At 60.0% G+C, this 19,705-nt stretch overlaps 2 protein-coding genes across 6 annotated transcripts; one reads left to right on the forward strand and one right to left on the reverse strand.

Annotated features, from left to right (window-relative positions):
* Nucleotides 1-6,778: 6,778 nt before the first annotated feature.
* Nucleotides 6,779-15,530, reverse strand: LOC114229504 (flt3-interacting zinc finger protein 1). Its single transcript, XM_054710809.1, is given in 4 exon segments — nucleotides 6,779-8,306; nucleotides 8,309-8,899; nucleotides 14,086-14,438; nucleotides 15,452-15,530. Coding segments are annotated over 3 exon segments (1,497 nt in total). The 5' UTR covers nucleotides 14,401-14,438; nucleotides 15,452-15,530; the 3' UTR covers nucleotides 6,779-7,715.
* Nucleotides 15,250-18,796, forward strand: ZNF524 (zinc finger protein 524). Of its 5 annotated transcripts, none has more exons than XM_008161145.3 (2): nucleotides 15,250-15,370; nucleotides 17,743-18,796. In XM_008161145.3, the coding sequence occupies exon 2, from the start codon at nucleotides 17,782-17,784 to the stop codon at nucleotides 18,571-18,573; it is 792 nt and encodes a 263-aa protein (XP_008159367.1). In that variant the 5' UTR covers nucleotides 15,250-15,370; nucleotides 17,743-17,781; the 3' UTR covers nucleotides 18,574-18,796. The 5 variants fall into 5 exon arrangements, with proteins under 5 accessions (XP_008159367.1, XP_027994214.1, XP_054566788.1 ...); XM_028138413.2 differs by having other exon boundaries at nucleotides 15,250-15,353; XM_054710813.1 differs by lacking the exon at nucleotides 15,250-15,370 and adding an exon at nucleotides 15,599-15,637.
* The last annotated feature ends 909 nt before the right edge of the window (nucleotides 18,797-19,705 follow it).

Genomic DNA, 19,705 nt, shown 5'->3' on the forward strand with positions numbered 1-19,705 from the left:
CCTGGCCATGGGGAGGGGACATGGGTGGTTGGCCAGCCTGCCTGCTGGTCGAACTCCTGGTTGAGGGGACAATTTGCATATTAGCCTTTTATTCTATAGGATATACACGGAGTGGCCAGATTATTATGCGTTCAGAGATCATAATCATCTGGCCACTCAGCGTAGATATATATTAAAATAAAAAGAGCGTGGGAAGCAGGGCCTTGTTGGTGCCCGGCTTGGGGGAGTGTGATGTGGAACAGCCTTCACTAGCGAGCAGCCCCACGAGCCTGTCTGTGGGATGGACGCACTCGGAAACACGCAAACCACTCTCCGTGCCAGCTTTTCACCCGTGCAGTTTTGTGCATCCCCGCAGAAGGCCAGAAACAAGCTAAACGCCCCTGCGTGGGGATGTGGGTACCACATCGTGATCGGTCCACCCGGTGGAATGCTATGTGTCCATTCAGAAAGGATGAGGCCCTAACCGGTGTGGCTCAGTGGATAGAGCGTCGGCCTGCGGACTCAAGGTTCCCAGGTTCGATCCCGGTCAAGGGCATGCACCTTGGTTGTGGGCACATCCCCAGTGGGGGGTGTGCAGGAGGCAGCTGATCGATGTTTCTAACTCTCTATCCCTCTCCCTTCCTCTCTGTAAAAAAATCAATAAAATATATATTTTTTTAAAATAAAGGATGAGGACGCGCGCTGTGTACACACGTGGCGAGGCTCTGCGTGGTGGTGCGAAGAGGGGAGAACAGGAGGTGCCCCCCGCAGCCTGTCCGGTCCGTGCTGGTCTCGGGCTGTGTTGGAGGGCCTGGAGGAGGAGAGGGAAGTAGCGACCTTGTCTGACTCCCAGGACCAGCGCTCCCTGCGCTCCCCCTTCTGTACTCTCTGAGCTCGAGACCACGTGGAAGGGGCTCCCTGCTCCAAGTCCGGGGGAGGCCATGGTGGGTGGAGAAATAAGAGGAGAGGGAGGGGCCGCTGGTTCTGCCAGTGCCTCAGCGATGCAAGCCCCCTGTTCCTTCAGGCCGTACCAACTGGTCACGTGACCCTCCCAGCGCAGAGAGCGGGACAGTGAGGGGAGGCGCGGTAACCCAGGGTTCCCAGCCAGCCAGCCTCAGTCAGTCTGCATTTGGGTTGGGGGCTGGATCCCCAGTAGGGGGCGTGCAGGAGGCAGCCAATCTGTGTTTCACTCTCACATCAATGTTTCTTTTAAAAAAAAATCAATTAAAATATTTTTAAAGGGGGAGGTGGTAGGGGCTAGGAGCATGATATTTAAAAGCAACTGCTCGCCAAAACCGGTTTGGCTCAGTGGGTAGAGCGTCGGCCTGTGGACTGAAGGGTCCCAGGTTCGATTCCGGTCAAGGGCATGTGCCTTGGTTGCGGGCACATCCCCAGTGGGGGGTGTGCAGGAGGCAGCTGATCGATGTTTCTCTCTCATCGATGTTTCTAACTCTCTATCCCTCTCCCTTCCTCTCTGTAAAAAATCAATAAAAAATATATTTTTAAAAAGCACCTGCTCAATAATACTATTTTCAATTTTTATATTTCTATTGATTTCAGAGAGGAAGGAACGGGGGGGGGGGAGGGCAGTTCGCCAAGGGGGAGGCGATGGGGAAAGGGACAGGCTTGTTTCCTAGAGAGAGCCGTGCTCCCAGCGGAAGGCTCCTCAGCTCCCAGCTGTGTCCTATCAGGGTGGGTCTCTATTGATTAGGCCCCAGGGCTGGGGGTCATTAGTGAACGCAGCTGGTCCTGAGGCAGCCATGGCGTCGCTGCCGGGTTTTGCTGTTTCTCTGTGCCGGGAGCTGAAACACACGAAGGCCTAGCCGTACTGGATGCAGGTCAGAATGTCACTTTTGTCCTGGCCCAGTGGTTGAGCGTCGACCTGTGAACCAGGAGGTCACGGGTTCAATTCCCGGTCAAGGGCACAGGCCCGGGTTGTGGGCTCAATTCCCCAGTGGGGGGTATGCAGGAGGCAGCCGATCCATGATTGATCCATGATTCTCTCTCATCGTGGATGTTTCTGTCTCTCTCTCCCTCCCCCTTCCTCTCTGAAATCAATAAAAACATATTTTAAGCCCTAGCCGGTTTGGCTCAGTGGATTAGAGCGTCGGCCTGTGGACTCAAGGGTCCCAGGTTCCATTCCGGTCAAGGGCATGCACCTTGGTTGTGGTGCATGGGCCATGGGCCAGGTACTGAAGGTCAGCAAGGCAGAAGCCCTGGGTACCTAGCAACGGGCAAAACAAGAACCTTGCCCCCAGCGTGACCTTTCCTCCCCCGCATATCGCTCGCCTGTAGTCCAAACCCTCCCTGCCCTTCCTCCCCTGGCATGTGGCTACTGTGTAGGTTTGATCCCCCAGATGGGAAATGAATGGGGGGGGGGGCGCTGGAGAACAGTCCTTAAGCGTTGAGCCCCCAGAACAATGAGGTTCTTTCTTTAAAAATTTTTTTAAATATATTATTTATTTATTTTTAAAATATGTTTTAAAAAATATTTTTATTGATTTCAGAGAGGAAGGAAGAGGAGAGAGAGATAGAAACATCAATGATGAGAGAGAACCATGGATCAGCTGCCTCCTGCACGCCCCCTACTGGGGATCGAGCCCACAACACAGGCATGTGCCCTTGGCGGGAATCGAACCTGGGACCCCTCAGTCCACAGGCCGACTCTCTATCCACTGAGCCAAAGTGGCTAGGGCTCATCCCTCTTTTTTGGGCTGAATATTATTCCATTACTATTCCGATACTATTCCATTACTATTCCAATACTATTCCATTACTATTCCATTACTATTCCATTACTATTCCAATACTATTCCATTACTATTATTCCAATACTATTCCATTACTATTCCAATACTATTCCATTACTATTCCATTACTATTCCATTACTATTCCTATTCCATTACTATTCCAATACTATTCCATTACTATTCCAATACTATTCCATTACTATTCCATTACTATTCCAATACTATTCCATTGGGGCGAGCTACGAGCTATCTGTTCATTGGTTGGTGGGCATTGGGTTGTTTCTACCTTTTGGCCATTGTGAATAGCGCTGTTGTGGTTTCCGTCCTTACGTTTTTGTTTGAAGGCAGTTTTATTTTAAAAAATATATATTTTATTGATTTTGTACAGAGAGGAAAGGAGGGGATAGAGAGATAGAAACATCGATGAGAGAGAAATATTGACCAGCTGCCTCCTGTACACCCCCTACTGGGGATGTGACCGCAACCAAGGTACATGCCCTTGACAGGAATCGAACCTGGGACCCTTCAGTCCACAGGCCGACGCTCTATCCACTGAGCCAAACCAGGTAGGGCTGTTATTTTGTCATCCTATTTATTTTATTTTGTTTTATTGTTAATCCTCACCCGAGGATATTTTTCCATTTATTTTTTTAAAAATATTTTTATTGATTTTAGGGAGGCAGGGAGAGGGATAGAGAGATAGAAACATCAATGATGAGAGAGAATCATTGATTGGCTGCCTCCTGCATGCTCCCCACTGGGGGGATCAAGCCTGCAACCCAGGAATGTGCCCTTGGCTGGAATTGAACCTGGGACCCTTTGGTCCACAGGCCAACGCTCTATCCACTGAGCCACACCGGCTAGCTCTGTCATCCAGTTTTTAAAGGCTTACCTATGTTGGGAAACGAATTCAGGAGTGGAGGTGGCGGGGAAAGGGAATGCCAGGCATGGTGTGTGTGTGTGTGTGTGTGTGTGTGTGTGTGTGTGTGTGTGTGTGTGTGTGTGCTGGGGGATCCCAGGGCCCTGGGGTTGGGGCGGCAAAGGCGGCCAGAGCGGCCGAGAGGCCAGAGCTGCGGCTGTGCGGGCCTCCTGGTCCAGGCTGACTGCGGGGCGCATTCCTGGCGCACTGAGAAGCTATTGAAAAGGTTTAAAGCTGGGGAGTCACATGAGCCATTAATGCGCTGGAGGAATTCCTGTGGGACCCACGGGGCGGCCCGGCCGGATGCTGGGGAGACCGGGGAGGGAGCAGGGAGGAGGCGGGGCGCGAGTCCAGGTGAGCGAGGGGCCTGGGCGGGGCTGGCCTGGGCTGGGAACCAGGCTCCCGGGCAGGGGGGCGGGACCTGGCGCTGATTGGCTGAGACGGGTGCCAGTCCCACTGAAACTGCCTCCTCATTGGCTCCCTTGTTCCCCGTGCATTCAGAGGCGCCCAGAGATCTCACCTCCTCACTCTTGCCTGGACACGGGGAGGGGGGCGTCCACTCGTCTTCCTCTCCTTTCCTCTCTGCCCAAAAGGCTCTACCCGCCTGGCTCCTGGGGCCTCCCTCGCAGCTGCCTCTCTCCCTCTGCCTCTTTCTGCTCCAGCCACACCGCCCTCTTTGTTCTTTCTGGCCGCAGGGCCTTCGCACGGGCCATTCCATCTGCCTGGAGTGCCCTTCCCATCTTCCCTTACTCCCTTGCCCGGCTGGTGTGGCTCAGTGGTTGAGCATCGACTTACGAACCTGGAGGTCAAAGTTCGATTTCTGGTCCGGGCACATGCTTGTGTTGCAGCCTTGATCCCAGTGGGGGGCGAGTGGGAGGCAGCCAATCCGTGATTCTCTCTCATCAGTGCTGTTTCTCTCTCTTCTTTCCTCTCTGAAATCAATCAAAATGTATTTAAAAACAAACAACACTTAAAAAACAAGTAAATAAAATAGCCTCCCTGTCGCCCTCTCGTATACTCTGCCTTTGTTTTCAATCTTGTATTTATGGCCAACCCACTCATTGCGGAGCTGCCCTCCCATTGGACTATGAACTCCTGGGGGCGGGGCTTGCTGTGCCTGCCAATGAAGGGTCCCGCCCTCGGGGGAAGGATTCAGGTGGAGGTGTGGTGGGTGGAGGCCTCCGCCTCCTGAGGTCCCTGTTCTTGACTCCATAGCCCGAGGCCGTCTCCATGACAACCCTGGCTCTTTTCCAGGGGCTCACTCTCCTGGCCCAGGGAGCCAGCCTGGAGAGGGCGGGTCTGGTCCTTGTGCCAAGCCTGCATCTCAGGGGGCTGGTCTTCTTTCTCCAAGGCAGGTGGTTTTTTGTTTTGTTAAATATACTTTTATTTATTTCAGAGAGGGAGAGGGAAAGAGAGACAGAAACATCAGCGTTGAGAGAAAAATCATTGACCGGCTGCTGCTGGCTGCCTCCTGCACGCCCCACGCTGGGGACCGAGCCCGCAACCCCGGGCATGTGCCCTGAGCGGGAATCGACCGTGACCTCCTGGTTCATAGCTCAACACTCAGCCACTGAGCCAAGTCAGCCGGGCTAGCTAGCGTTGTTGATGGATGTCTTGGTCTGTGTGGGCAGCTGCAACAAAATCCACGGACCAGGTGGCTTGTAAACAACAGACATGTATGGCTCACAGTTCTGGAGGCTGGGACTCCAGGACCAAGACTCCACCATGGGCCTGGCTTCATTGGGTTGAGCTTGGTCCCATACATTGCCAGGTCGCTGGTTCGATTCCAGGTCAGGACACATGCCCTGGTGGTGAGCTCGATCCCCAGTAGGGGGCGTGCAGGAGGCAGCTGATTAATGATTCTCATCATTGATGTTTCTATCTCTCCCTCTCTTCCTCTCTGAAATCAATAAAAATATATTTTTTAAAAAAGTGCAGGAGTGGTCACTTAGCATCTTGCTCACCATCGTCCAGGAAGAACAGTCATATGCCCACCTTTGCCCACCAGCCTCTGAATGACTGGACCCCGGTTACCTCCTCACCTTGTCTCCCCCCTCCCTCCTCTGGACTCAGGCCCCTCCTGGGCCCAACCAGCATCCTCCTGGCCGCTCCCTCCTCACCTTCCGGCCTCAGCTCAAATGCCACCTCTGTGGGAAGCCCGCCCAGGCCACCCTCAGAGCGCTCACAGCCCTCTGAACTTGCCTTCCTCCTTTCCTGCTCTTTCCTACACCCGCCGCGCACTAGCCCAGTGGTCAGCAAACTCATGAGTCAACAGAGCCAAATACCAACAGTACAACGACTGAAATTTCTTTTGAGAGCCACATTTTTTAAACTTAAACTTCTTCTAACGCCACTTCTTCAACATAGACTCGCCCAGGCCGTGGTATTTTGTGGAAGAGCCACACTCAAGGGGCCAAAGAGCCGCAGTCTGCCGACCACTGCACTAGACCATCAACCCCACGGGTTGTTTAGTTCACTGTTGGGTCCCCGGAGAGGTCAGAGCCTGGCACGCAGTGGGCGCCCGGGACAGGAATGTAGCACCCTCACCCCCAGGAGGCAGTCCCAAGGGCCGCCCGTTCCGAGTGGTGGGTCCTCACCTGAGGTGGAGGTAGCCTCTGAGAGCTAACGGGGTGGCCCAGGAAGTAGAGTGTAAGGGTTGGGGGCCTGGAACGCACCCCTAAGGTGACGGTTTGGGTTTCAGGGGTCATGCCCTATGGGACTGATGGCTTCAAAGGGCCTGTCTGGCCCTAGCCGGTTTGGCTCAGTGGAGAGAGCGTCAGCCTGCAGCCTACTGAAAGGTCCCGGGTTCGATTCCAGTCAAGGGCACATGCCTGGGTTGCAGGCTCAACCCCCGATCATGCAGGAGGCAGCCGATCAATGATTCTCTCTCATCATTGATGTTTCTCTCTCTCTCTCCCTCTCTGAAATCAATAAAAATATATTTTAAAGCGGGGGGGGGGGTGTCCATCTGTGGAGACACATTGTGTTTAAGGGGTAGGGTTCCATGTAGTTGATAGAATCAAGCACCATCTCAAGGACTCCCAATCCCTTCGCTCTGAGGGGGCCTGGTCTAGTCAGGAGGGAGGAACCCCCACGCCCTGGAGCCCAGGTTCAGACAACGAAGCGGCGTTGACACGGACAGGATGAGGTTTATTGGGGTCTCGGAGACACCGGGGACTGGGACGAGGGGGTGAGGTCGAGGCTCATGGGGAGAACCCCCTGGCCAGCCCCCCCTTTCCCTTGGGGTTGGGGGGAACACGGAGACAGACAAACCGACGGAGATGGGAAGACCAACAGGGGCTAGAACAGAGTGGGCGGAGACCCCAGTGTTCCCCAGCTCCCACTCGGGTGAGCTCGCGGGTTGGGAATGACGCAGAAGAGGAGGGCCGTGCCTGCGGGGCTCACTGTGAAGAGGGGGCGGCGCGGGCCACAGCAGGCCCAGCCCATTCCAGTGGACAGGAGGCTGCGCATCCGGGCCAGTCCATCCTACCGGGCGGGGGGTGCCCAGCGGCCTAGGCTAGTGTTCGGGGCCAGGGGAGACCCCTGGGGTTGGCCCATCCCGCAGGAGGGGGGGGGGGGCGGCCTGGCTGGGGAGTGGGTTGAGGGCAGGGGGCTCTACCCTGGTCCTCCTTCAGCACGGGGAATGGCAGATCCTGGCTCTGTCCGTCACCTAGGGGCACCAGGGATTGTGGGGGGTGCATTTGGAGGGGGCATGGTCCCCCCACACTCTCCAGACCAGGTCGTTGGGAATGATGGCTCTCAGGGAGGGGGCAGGCTTCCCTTGGGGAGGGGTGCCCGTCTCTTATTCGGGCCCTCGAGGTGACCAGTATTGTGGAGGCCCATTTCTCGGTCTCCCCAGCGGAGGGACCGGTTGATTTGGGGGTGCCCAGCTCGGATGCCAGGGAGGCCCCAAGCTCAGGAGTCCCCAAAGAGCCCCCAGCTCGGGGCCTATATGGGGTTCTGGTGGCTCCATCTCTCCAGCCGGGGCGCCCTCCTCTCAGGGCCCCCGCCTGGGTTTGGGCGGCCCCCGGGGGACCCCGAGTCCGGCCCGGCGGGCGGGGCGCGGTCAGTCCATGCCGCGGTGCAGCTTGAGGTGGCGGGAGAGGTTGCTGAGCGTGATGAAGCCCTTGCCGCAGACGTGGCAGGGGAAGGGCCGCTCGGCGCCGTGCAGCAGCCGGTGGCGCTTGAGGTAGCACTCGTGGCGGAAGAACTTGCCGCACTCGAGGCACGGGAACGGCTTCTCGCCCGTGTGCACCAGCACGTGGCGCTCCAGGTCCCGCGGGGAGCGGAAGAGCTTCTCGCACTCGGAGCAGCCGAAGATCTTCTTGCTGCGGCCCGCGCTGGCCGCCGGCTCCCCGGCCGCGGGCTCCCCCTCGGAGGCCGCCGCCTCCGCGCCGCCGCCCTCGCCGTGGCTGGCCCGTCGGTGCTCCTCCAGGGCCGCCAGCGCCGCGTACAGCGCCCCGCAGTGGCCGCAGCCGTAGGTGGCCGGCCCCGAGTGCGCCTCCAGGTGGCCGGCCAGCGCCGCGGCCGAGGCGAAGAAGGTCCCGCAGTCGCACTGGTACAGGGTGTCCTCCGAGGGCTCCGCCGCGGCCGCCGGCGGGGGGGCCTCGCCGCCGCCCCCGGGGAGCAGTCCCCCCAGCCCGGGCACGCCGCCGCCCCCCCCGCGCGGCCCAGGAGCAGCCCGCCGTCCCAGGCCGGCCGGGCCTCCTCCGCGGCGCCGCCCGCGCCAGCGGTCTCGGGCCCCGCACAGGCCCCCGCGGCCCAGGCCTGCGCGGGGGGCGCGCCCGGGCCCGGCAGGTCGTGCGTCAGCTTGTGCCGCTCCAGCAGCGCCGGGGCGTTGAAGTCGCGCTCGCAGCGCGGGCACTTGAAGGGCTTCACGTCGGTGTGCGCGGCCCAGTGGGCCGCCAGCTCCCGGCCGTGGTCGAAGCGCCGCGCGCACGCGCCGCACGCGAACGGGGGCAGCGAGGCCGCCGCGGCCGCCGCCGCCTCCGCCAGCCCCCAGCCGCCCGGGCCCGCCCCCTCGGGGGCCTCGCCGCCGCCGGCCCCCGCCCCCCCGCACACGGAGCAGGGCCCCACGTTGCAGCAGGCGGAGCAGGGCGCGCTCAGGGCGGGCAGGCCGGCGCCCGGCTGCAGCGGGGGCGGGAGCACCCCGCGGTGCTGGCGCTTGAGGTGGCGGCCCAGGCTGGAGCGCGAGGAGAAGCGGAGCTCGCAGACCAGGCAGCAGTAGGGCTTCTCTCCGGTGTGGACGACCTGCCGGGCGGAGGGGCGCAGGGTCAGGGCCGAGGGTCTGGCCGGCGGGGCAGACCCTGGGCCCGGAGGGAGGTGGCCCCTGCCTCCCACCGCGTCCCCGAGGCCATGGCCGGGCTTCCCTCGCCTCTGTCCCTCCAGCCTGTGGGTGAAAAAGGGCCGCATGCTAACCAGACAAGGCCGCCCGCCCGGGAAAGGCCTGCGTGGTGGCCGCACGCACTGAGATGAAAGCAGCCACAAAGGGAGGGCGGTCTGCAGTGAAAACCTCTTCATTAAAAGCCCTTATGGTGGGTAGTCCTGCCCTAAGCTATAGGCTAGACTTTTCCCTGACAAAAGCCAGTCTTTACCTTTACAAGCCTGTCCATTGTCTTTTGCATACAGTGGTCGGCAAACTCATTAGTCAACAGAGCCAAATATCAACAGTACAAGGATTGAAATTTCTTTGGAGAGCCAATTTTTTTAAACTTCAACTTCTTTTAACGCCACTTCTTCAACATAGACTCGCCCAGGCCGTGGTATGTTGTGGAAGAGCCACACTCAAGGGGCCAAAGAGCCGCGGTTTGCCGAACCCGGATCTAGGATAACCTCCGCCTTCGGAAGGTCAGGGTAACTCCCCCCTTTTCCGGACCCCTCAGGGTACCACCGACTGTGAACTACCTGTACCCACCTGTGTAAACGAACCATGTGTCTATCATTTTACTTTTTACCCAATCCCAGAGGTCTGTCTCCGCCCCCTTGCTTTCTCCCGCCTCCCTCATCTATCACCAATGGATTTCATGTACCCCACTACTGCCTTCTCGCTCTCTTTTTAAAAAATATTTTATTGATTTTTTACAGAGAGGAAGGGAGAGGGAGAGAGAGAGAGATAGAAACATCGATGATGAGAGAGAAGCATCAATCAGCTGCCTCCTGCACACTCCCCACTGGGGATGTGCCCGAAACCAAGGTACATGCCCTTGACCCGGAATCGAACCTGGGACCCTTGAGTCCGAAGGCGGATGCTCTATCCACTGAGCCAAACCGGCTAGGGCCTGCCTTCTCTTGTGATTGTAACGTATAAACAAGATGTGAAACTGCCGCTCTCTGGAGCATCCTCTCAGCCCGCGGAGATTTTGCTTCCCGGTAATGGCCGACAGTTGGCTTAAACAAACTCAGAAACCTTCTCTACAGGTTTGAATGTTTCTCGGGTGGACAAGCCCCCGGACCTCTGCCCGTGCTGCTCCCTGAGGCTGGGGAACGCCCCTTCCCAAGGCCCCGCCTCTTACTCAGTTCCTCCGAGCCCTCCCATCCTGGGAGAGGCTAGGCACCCACCGGGAAGCTGAGCACTGCCGGGTCTGGGTTCAAATCCCAGCTCCGCCTTCCACGCTGAAAACGTGCACAAGCGACGGCCTCTGAACCAACTTCCCACGAACTACTTCTATCCCCTAAACCAGTGGATTGGGGGAGAGGGGGGCTTCCTAGCCTCCGGGGGTAAGAGGTGGCTCTTTTCCTGTAAATGCTCTAGGACAAGCATGTCAAACTCACGGCCTGTGGGCCGCATGCAGCCCACAGCCAATGTTTTTGTGGCCCAGCCAATATAAAGGCATGTCAGACACATTTCAATAGAAATTTTGGCCCTAACCAGTTTGGGTCAGTGGGTAGAGCGTTGGCCTGTGGACTGAAGGGTCCCAGGTTTGATTCTGGCCAAGGGCACATGCCCGGGTTGTGGGCTCGATCCCCAGTAGGGGGCGTGCAGGAGGCAGCCGATTAATGGTTCTCTCTCATCATTGATGTTTCTCTCTCTCCCTCTCCCTTCCTCTCTGAAATCAATGGGGAAATATTTTTTTTTAAATTTCACAACTTAATTTTTACAATATCCTGTTATACATCATCCTATAAAATAAAAGGCTAATATGCAAATCGACCAAACAGCGGAACAACTGGTCGCTATGACATGCACTGACCACCAGGGGGGCAGACACTCAACACAGGAGCTGCCCCCTGGTGCTCAGTGTGCTCCCACAGGGAGAGCGCTGCTCAGCCAGAAGCTGGGCTCACAGCTGATGAGCACAGCGGTGGTGGCGGGAGCCTCTCCCACCTCCGCAGTAGGGCTAAGGATGTCCAACTGCCAGCTTAGGCCCAGGAGCAGGCCTAAACCATCAGTCGGACATCCCCTGAGGGCTCCCAGATTGCGAGAGGGTGCAGGCCAGGCTGAGGGACAACCCCCTCCGAGGGCACAAATTTCGTGCACCGGGCCTCTAGTTATTAATAACGAACTACAATGCTCGCTAATGACTGATGACTATCGTGTGGCATTCATGTCCCTTACGCACAGGTGCACCATCTCTCTCCACTAACACCAGCAGTGAATGTTCTAGCAGCCGATGGCCACGTCCTTAGTCTTGGACTGACTTGTTGGGTGTGCGCAACAGGAAATACTTCGTTTTTGGAGAACAAGAAAAATAGGTTTATTTGCATGACGCTTATGAATTGGTGCCGTTATTCAGTGTCTGGTGAGTTCATGTTCAAGAAAAAATTCATTTTTATTAAAATGTTCTATTATTTTGTTAACGATGACTCATTTATTTCAGCCCTTTGCACTCAGCACGTCGCTGTCCACATAAACCTACATTTCTATGAAAATGGAAGCTTTTGTTTTTTTGCGGCCACATAAGCTTAAACCTTGTTTATCTGGCCATGGCAGCCTGTGAGTGTGACACGCTTGCTTTAGGGCTTTTTAGAGCAGAACCGTCCAGTAAGACGGCTGCAGTGATGGGAACGCTCTCGATCTGTGCTGTCCGACGTGGTGGCCGCCAGCCATGTGCGGCTCGGAGCACTGGGAATGTGGCTAGGTGGCTGCGTGAGACCATGCCTCACACAGGGCTCTACTGACATGGCCCTTGAGGTTGTTTTGTTGTTGTTAATCCTCACCTGAGAATATTTTTCCATTGATGTTTAGGGAGAGTGGAAGAGAGAGGGAAAGACAGAGAGAGACATCGATGTGAGAGAAACACATCCATTGGCTGCCTCCTGCAGGAGCCCCAACCAGGGCCCGGGCCTGGGAGGTGCCTGCAACCAAGGTCCGTGCCCTTGACCGGAGTCGAACCCGGGACCCTTTGGTCCACCGGCCGACGCTCTATCCATTGAGCCACACCGGCTGGGGCCCTTGTGGTTTACTTAGGAGTCCTGGAATAACAGACGCAGGTTTCGAGTCTAGAGCCCTATGGATTGGTCGGGTCTGCCTGGAGAGCCATGGGGAGGACTCCCAGGCTGGGTAAGAGTGCGGTGCTGGATTAATCGTGTCTGCCAGGAGCATGGGGCCTAAGGAAGTGGGAGTGCTACCCCAGAGAAACCACCCCTGGCCCCATCCCTGACCCCGACCACTTCAGGGCTCTTGGATTAGCCTCAGACCACGGGAACCCTCTGTGCTCTCGTCTCAGCTGCGAGCTGACGTTTATCGACCTGGCTGTTCGGTGACTGGACTCCTGACTTGGGAGGCCACGGAGGGCTGGGCTGTTTCCGTGTTGTCTCTCTCATCCCCCCAAGGAGCCTGCGTACTGTAGGTGCTCGTGAAATGCTCAGCTGAATTATAACCGACAAGTGGGCAGGGGTGAGACCTCAGATGGCTGTGAATGTCACATCAAGTTAAGGGTCAGGGATTTTAATGGGGGGTTGGGGGTGAAGAGGAGGTTCCAGGTCACAGGGGCTGGGCGTGATGGGGAGACAGGAGGTAGTAAGACCACTGAGAAAGTTGGGATCGCCTTAGCCGGCTTGGCTCAGTGGATAGAGCCTGCGGATTGAAGGGTCCCAGGTTCAATTCCGGCCAAGGGCACATGCCTGGGTTGTGGGCTTGATCCCCAGTAGGGGGCGTGTAGGAGGCAGCCCATCAATGATTCTCTCTCATCATAGATGTTTCTATCTCTCGCTCCTTCCTCCTTCCTCCCTGAAATCAATAAAGAAATATATTATATATAAAAAAAAGAAAGTTGGGATCGCAGCCAGAATGAAGTCTGAAGCCAAGGCAGATAGCATGGGACAGGAGGGGACACAGTGAAAGGCCAGTGATGCGTCTGGTTTTCCTTAACCTTGCAGTGTGAGTGTCTAGCCCTCAGAATCAAACCCCACTCCTCCCAACAGCGAGGTGTACACGCCTCCCCCGCTGCCTGCCCTCCCCCGCACCTCCTCTGCTCTGACCCAGGCTGGCTCCCCCCAACCACAAGGTCTCCCATCCCTTTCTTGTCCACACCAAGCTCTCCATCCCCATCTCGACTTCTGCATTTGCTGTTCCCTCTGCCTGGAATGCTGTTCCCTCTGCCTGGAATGCTGTTCCCACGTGGGTGCCTGCTAACACTCAGGTCTCAGCTCCAACATCACCGTGCCCTGCCCGGGCGCACCTGGCCTGGCGGGCCACCACTCTCCCCTCTTCACTCCTGCACATTACTCTCCTCCCCAACACTCCTCCCCTTTCAGGACGTGCTGGCCTGTGCGTTCGCTTTCTTGTCGATGGTCTACCCCCAATGGGATCTAAGTTCTCCAAACGCTCCGACTTTGTTGATTTCCCTTAGGGGACCCCAGTGCTGGGCGCAGGGAAGGCTCTCAATAGATGATCGCCGAATGAAAGAGCTAAGTACATACGTGGTAAATCTGTTTTTTTAAACGGCAAGGGAGCCCTAGCTGGTGTGGCTCGGTGGCTAGATCGTCAGCCTGGGGACTAAAGGGTCCCGGGTTCGATTCCGGTCCAGGGCACATGCCTGGGGTTGCAGGCTCGATCCCCAGTGGGGGGCGTGCAGGAGGCAGCCAATCGATGATTCTCTCTCATCATCGATGTTTCTATCTCTCTCCTTCTCCCTTCCTCTCTGAAATCGATAAAAACATATTTAAAAACAAACACACAAAAAATGGCAAGGGAACCATAAATACAAGATTGCAGGTGCTGGTGTGCGGGAGCGGGTGGAGGTGGGGGTGGGGGTGGGGGTGGGGAGGATGGCCAGCGGATGGATGAGAAGAGGAAGCTATAGGTGGGGCAAATGTACCATGAATGTTTGCCTCCAATCCATAAGCAGGTGGGGACTGAAAGAGAAACCCCAGGGCGCTCTGACCAGAAGGGAGGGAGAAAGAGGAGTTTTCTCTGGTGCCCAGAGTGGGGCTGGGGCTCCAAGGCCAGGTCCAGCCCCGGGAGGGAGGCAGCCGGGCCAGCCCGCAGGACTCACCTGGTGGTGCAACAGGCCGGTGGAGTCCCGGAAGCCCTTGGGGCAGGCGGAGCAGCGGTAAGGCCGCTCGCCCGTGTGCGAGCGCAGGTGGTTGGCCAGGTTGAAGCTGTGCTTGAAGCCCTTGCCGCAGCGCGGACACGCGTGGGGCTTGAGAGCAGTGTGGCGCGCGAAGTGGCGCCGCAGGTCCGAGCGGTAGCGGAAGCTCTTGCCACACTCGCTGCAGTGAAACGGCACGCGGGGGGCGGCGGCAGCGGGCGGCGCCGGGGCCGGGGCCGGGGCAGGGACAGGGGGCGCTGGCAGCGGGGCGTCATCCATGGCGGTGAGGCGTGAGGGCAGTGGCGCGTGGGGGCTCTCTGGAGCAGGGGAGACATGGAGGGTGGGTGAGTGAGGCACCTCCCCATTAGTCCTCCCCTAGCGGGCGCTAGAGACTCACAGACCAGTCACCGTCCCCAGGGAGCCACGCCCACCTGGGCCACGCCCACTCTCTCTAAGCTCCGCCCACTCCCCTAGAAACCCTTCTCCCACTCATCTGCCAATCTTCCTAGTCATTCCAAGTAGCCTCTACCCCACTGAGTGTTTTTAAGTCTCACCCCCTCTTTGCAAACACTCCTATCCTCTCTAAGCCCCGCCCGATGTGGATAAGCCCCGCCCACCAGTGCTCAAGCACCGCCCACTCCCTCATAGTCCCTCCCACTGTTCCAGGATCCTCTTCCATTCCTTGACAAGCCCCGCCCACTCCCTGTGAGCTCCTCCCACTCTTCTTTGAAGAATAGTCCTGGGACCTCGGATAAAACCAACTGAAACTCTTTTTGCTTGCTATCTCCACGAAGGCTCTCCAAATGGCACTCCTAAACCCCACTTTCTCTAAGACACACCCCGGGGCAAACTCCACCCACCTCCACAGCGATCCTCATTTCCCACTCAGTCCCATTAGGACCCTCCAACCAGCCCCACGAAACCACGCCCCTTTATAAGACCCACCCCTTTACAGGAGCCCCTCCCACCCACAACCCAGCTCCCTCCACCAAGCCCCGCCCAGTCGCGCTATAAGCCCCGCCCACAGGACACCTCCCGGTCATTGCTCCGCCCCCACCGCCATCAAGCCCCGCCCCTCCCCACCCAGTCGCCTGCGGGGCCGGCCCCCCTCCCCAGTCCCCTCCAAGACCCAGGCCCACAGAACTGGTCTTTGTGCCCCTCCCCCCCGCCCCCAAAAGGTGCGGGCCCGGGGCGCCCGGGGCGGGGGCAAGTCCGGGGGGACCCACGGCCGGGTGAGTGCACCTCGCAGGTACGGCGCGGGGGTTCGGGAGCCCTGGGGCGGCCCCGGGAGGCCGGGAAAGTCCGTCGGCTTTCCTCTTTAATTACTTACACCTCCCTCTGGGCGCCGACATTTTGGGCAGCGGGGGCAGCGTCACTTCCACCCGGGGGGCCCCTCGACTTCCGCCTCGGCTCCCTTCTCCCCCGCACTCCCGCCTTCCCGGCCTCCCCCTCCCAGCCGCCCGCCCCTCTCCCTCTTTCCCGTCCCTTTCCCGGCGCCAGCAGTTAGAGAAGCCAGGTAGGCGCCATCTTGGGTGAGGGCAGGAGGAGGGGCGGGATTCGGGGTGACCCTGCGCCATTCAGACTAAGGGCAACGCGCTGGGCGTGCGGCTCCCTGCGCCGTGTCGCCGCCGGCGGTGACCGCGCAGACGAGGGCCGGTCTGAGCCCGTGTTTGCAGCCCCAGGCCCCGCCTGGCAACATGTCAGGGGTGCATCAGGGGAAACCAGGCTTCCCAGTCCGCCGGCCGCGGAGGAGAGGGAGGAGGCGAGAGCGGTCCCCTCTAGCCCTCAGCCCTCCGGGCGGCTTTGAAGCTGACCAGGCGCCATGTTAGTTACGGGAAGGAGCAGCCATTTTCCCGCTCCTCATCCTTTCGGTCCCCGTGTTTCACGGGGCCCCCGCCTGGGCACGGTGTGGGAGGGAAGGCGTCTCTACCTGGCTGTCATGTGTGCGCGGGTTACTTCCCGCTCGGGGCCAGCGAGGGCGCGGGGAGGGCAGGCGCGGACGTGAGCGACCCTTTGTTCCCAGCGGCCGCGGGTCCGACCGGGTGGGGGGAGTGGGCGGGGCCGCTCCGTGGGGCGGGGCCGCCGCGCGCGCGCGCGCCGTCCGGGGACGGGCCCCCTCGCCCCCGCCCCTTCCCACGCGTCGGCCTGGTCGCCCCCCGCGCGCGCACACTCGCGAGCCCCGGGCGGCATGCAAATGAGGTACCCGAGAGGAGGGGTCCGGGCGGGGGGCGGGGAGCGGAGGGAGGGGAGGAGGGGGCCGCGCGCGCCGGGAGCGCGCCCCCCACACCTGCTCCCGCGCTCGGGGCGGCGTGCGCTCGCCGACCTCGCGCGCCCGGTGGAGCCAGCCGGGCGCGCGCGCGCAGACCCCCTTCCTGGCGGCCTCGCCGTCCGCGTCCCGGCGCCGCTCATTGGCCGGCCCCGCAGGGCTCGCCCGCCTCCCCCCTCCCCGCGCGCTCGGGGCTGGCGGTGGGCGAGGGTCGGGACACCACCCCACCCCAAAGGCAGTGGTTGACCTCCAGTCAGCCCCCCTCACCTGAGCGCACCGTGTGATTCTGGAGAAGCGGTTGCCCCGCCATCTGTGCGCCTGTTCCCAGGGGTCGAGGTGACACCTGCAGCCCCTGCTCCTAACTGCACCTGTGCTCCCCCCGCCCTCCTCTTCGGGACACCCCAGCTCTGCTGCTGCTGCTGCTGCTGCTGGCGGCCGTAGCCTATTGTGTCCTTACTGTGTGTCAGCGGACTGCCCTGGTGTAACCACTTCCCAGGACCACGGACCCCATGATGTCCCCTCGGCCCCGAGTCCCTTTCTTCTCACTCCCGGGCTGGGCCATTGTGTCCGAATCCTTGGCCCGGCCACTTCCTAGCAGAGGGAGCTTGAGCAGCTGACGTGGCTCTCCCGTGCCCGGGTTTCCCCATTTGCCAAGCGAGGGTGATGGTGACCTTCTCAGAGGGCTAATGTCTCCCGGTGCTCGGTGTCCTGAGCCGTTGCTGTGACTCGTCCCCATGGCATGCCCCCGGGAGGCGGTGGGACTCCGTCCTCTTTTGCAGAAGGCCTCACTGAGGCCCAGAGCCACGCAGAGTGACAGACTCGGGAATCCGACCCAGAACGTCAGCCTCCGGAGACTAGACTCCAGTGTATTTCCTCACCCGCTGCTCGAGGTCAGCCATCACCTGGGAGCACGGCCTTCCTTCCGGTCCTGCCCTGGCCCTCCCGCGTCTCCGGTCAAGAGCTCGCACAAAAACATCCCCGAGGCCTCTGTAGCCCTGGCGTTTGCGGGGCGCTCTGCTTTGAGGATCACAGTCCTGGCCTGTGCCCTCAGTTGGACTCTCTCCTCCCTTGAAGATTTTTCTTTATTTTGGCTCAAATTGATCTTGAACTTCGTGACCCGTGGCAGGGGTTAGGGAGGCCTGGGGCACAGGTATGGGGCTCGGGGCAGTGCCTGTTTACCCGCTGGCACAGGATTACCCTGTCCTTCTCCTCCCCAGCGTGGCGACCGTTGTGCATCCCGGTGAATGTCAGCCATGCCCAGGTCGCGAGAACCAGACAGAGGGATGGGCGAGGTCTCAGGGAACGGGGCGCTCCAGGCCTACCCTGCACTGACGGCTGCCCCTTTCTCCCCGTAGCCCGGCTCCAGTACCCAGGCCCAGGTCCTCCACTGCTGAATGGACACCCCCAGCCCAGACCCGTTGCCTTCGCCTTTGCCCGGGGAGGAAGAGAAACCTCTGGCCTTACCTTCTGTCCCCCGGGGCCGCCCGGGTGAGCGTCCGGGAGGGGCCACCTCCTCCAGTCAGAGGCTCAAGGCCTGCCCCCCTCGCAAGCGGGGCCGCCCCCCCAAGTCAGGGCAGGAGCCCCCGCTGGCGCCCGGGGTGACAGCCCCGGCGGGCGGCGGCCGCGATGGCAGCGGCCTCCTGCTGATCGATGACCAGGGTGTGCCCTATACCGTCTCGGAAGGGGCCGTGGCCGACGGCCCCGAGGGCCCGGGCCCCAGGAAGACCCCGCACTTCTGCCCCGTGTGCCTGCGGGCCTTCCCCTACCTCTCGGACCTGGAGCGCCACAGCATCTCGCACTCGGAGCTGAAGCCACACGAGTGCAAGGACTGCGGCAAGACCTTCAAGCGGTCCAGCCACCTGCGGCGGCACTGCAACATCCACACCGGCCTGCGGCCCTTCCGCTGCCAGCTCTGCCCGCGCCGCTTCCGCGAGGCCGGCGAGCTGGCGCACCACCACCGCGTGCACTCCGGGGAGCGCCCCTACCAGTGCCCCATCTGCCGCATGCGCTTCACAGAGGCCAACTCGCTCCGGCGCCATGCCAAACGCAAGCACCCCGAGACCATGGGGGCCCCCGCGTGCCCCCCCGAACCAGGGCCTGAGCTACCGTGGGACCACGAGGGCCTCCTGGCCACCGAAGGGGCCGAGGAAGAGGAGGAGGGGCCGGAGGGAAAGGAGCTGGCCTGACCCGCACCCCCGGCCAGGGTTAGAGCTGGGGGTCCAGCCGGTGCTGCGCCTGGGCAGTGGAGCCCAGCCACCCTCCTGTCTGCTGGGATTCTTGTTGCGGGCGGGCGGGGGTTGCGGGCGAGGACCTCAACTTCCGGTGGGCGCTGCCGCCTTCTGCCGCCTTCTCCCGGACTTGCAGGCCCTTGGACGCAGGGGCCACAGAAATAAATCACTGCCTCCAGGCTCCCCTGTGTGTTCAGTGATGGTGCGAGGCCCGGCCTTCCCCACTTCTCTGTTCCTGTTAGAGGAAGGGAGAGGGGAGAAACAGGATCCGCTGCCTCCTTCACGCCCCCTGCTGGGATCAAGCCCCACACCCAGGCAGGTGACCTGACCGGAAATTGAACCAGCGACCTCTGGGTGCAGGGAGCGACACTCAGCCAACTGAGCCACACTGGCCAGGGCTGCTGCTCCTCTTCAAATGCCCTCTGCCCCTGCGCCGCCCAGGGGAGTGCATGGGGTTTGGGAGCGCTCCGTGTCACGCGCCTTTAACTTGGTGATAAAGAAGGGGCTTGGCCGCAGCCTTCGTCCCCTCTCCCACCGCCAGCAGACCCCAACGCACCCCCTAAATATCCACTCAGTAAAACATTGAGCCTTCTGTGCAGGCGGGGCTCCAGGCCACCCACCCCCAGTCCAGCCGATTCCTGGAAACTCGGCAGCCACCACTTTGCCCCATCTCTCTTCCCTGACCACGTTTGGAAGGAAAAACTGAGTTGATAGCAGTGGTTAGAACTGACACCTGCTAGGGCTTAGGTAGGTAAGGGGTGTGGCCCGGAGGGGTGGGGACTGAGCAAGTAGGCTCACTGGGCAGGCAGGTGAGAACTGGGTGGGGCTTAGGAGACATGAGCTGGAGTGGTGCTTAGGCTGTCGGCAGAGTGAGAGGGATCTAGAGCTAGGGACAGGGTTTAGCTGAGAGGGGGGGCTTCAAGGGGAAACTAGGGGAGCAAGGTGTGTGTGTGTGTGTGGGGGGGGGGCATGACTGCTGTTCAGGCCAAGGGGAGAGGGGGAGCTTAGCAGGACGGGCCCAATAGAACTGGGCGTGGCTTCGGGGGCAGGGCCGAGTCAGGGGCGAGGTTTGCAGAAATAAGTGCGGTAA

Source organism: Eptesicus fuscus, chromosome 21 (assembly GCF_027574615.1).
Source record: "Eptesicus fuscus isolate TK198812 chromosome 21, DD_ASM_mEF_20220401, whole genome shotgun sequence".
Classification (NCBI taxonomy): Eukaryota; Metazoa; Chordata; class Mammalia; order Chiroptera; family Vespertilionidae; genus Eptesicus; species Eptesicus fuscus.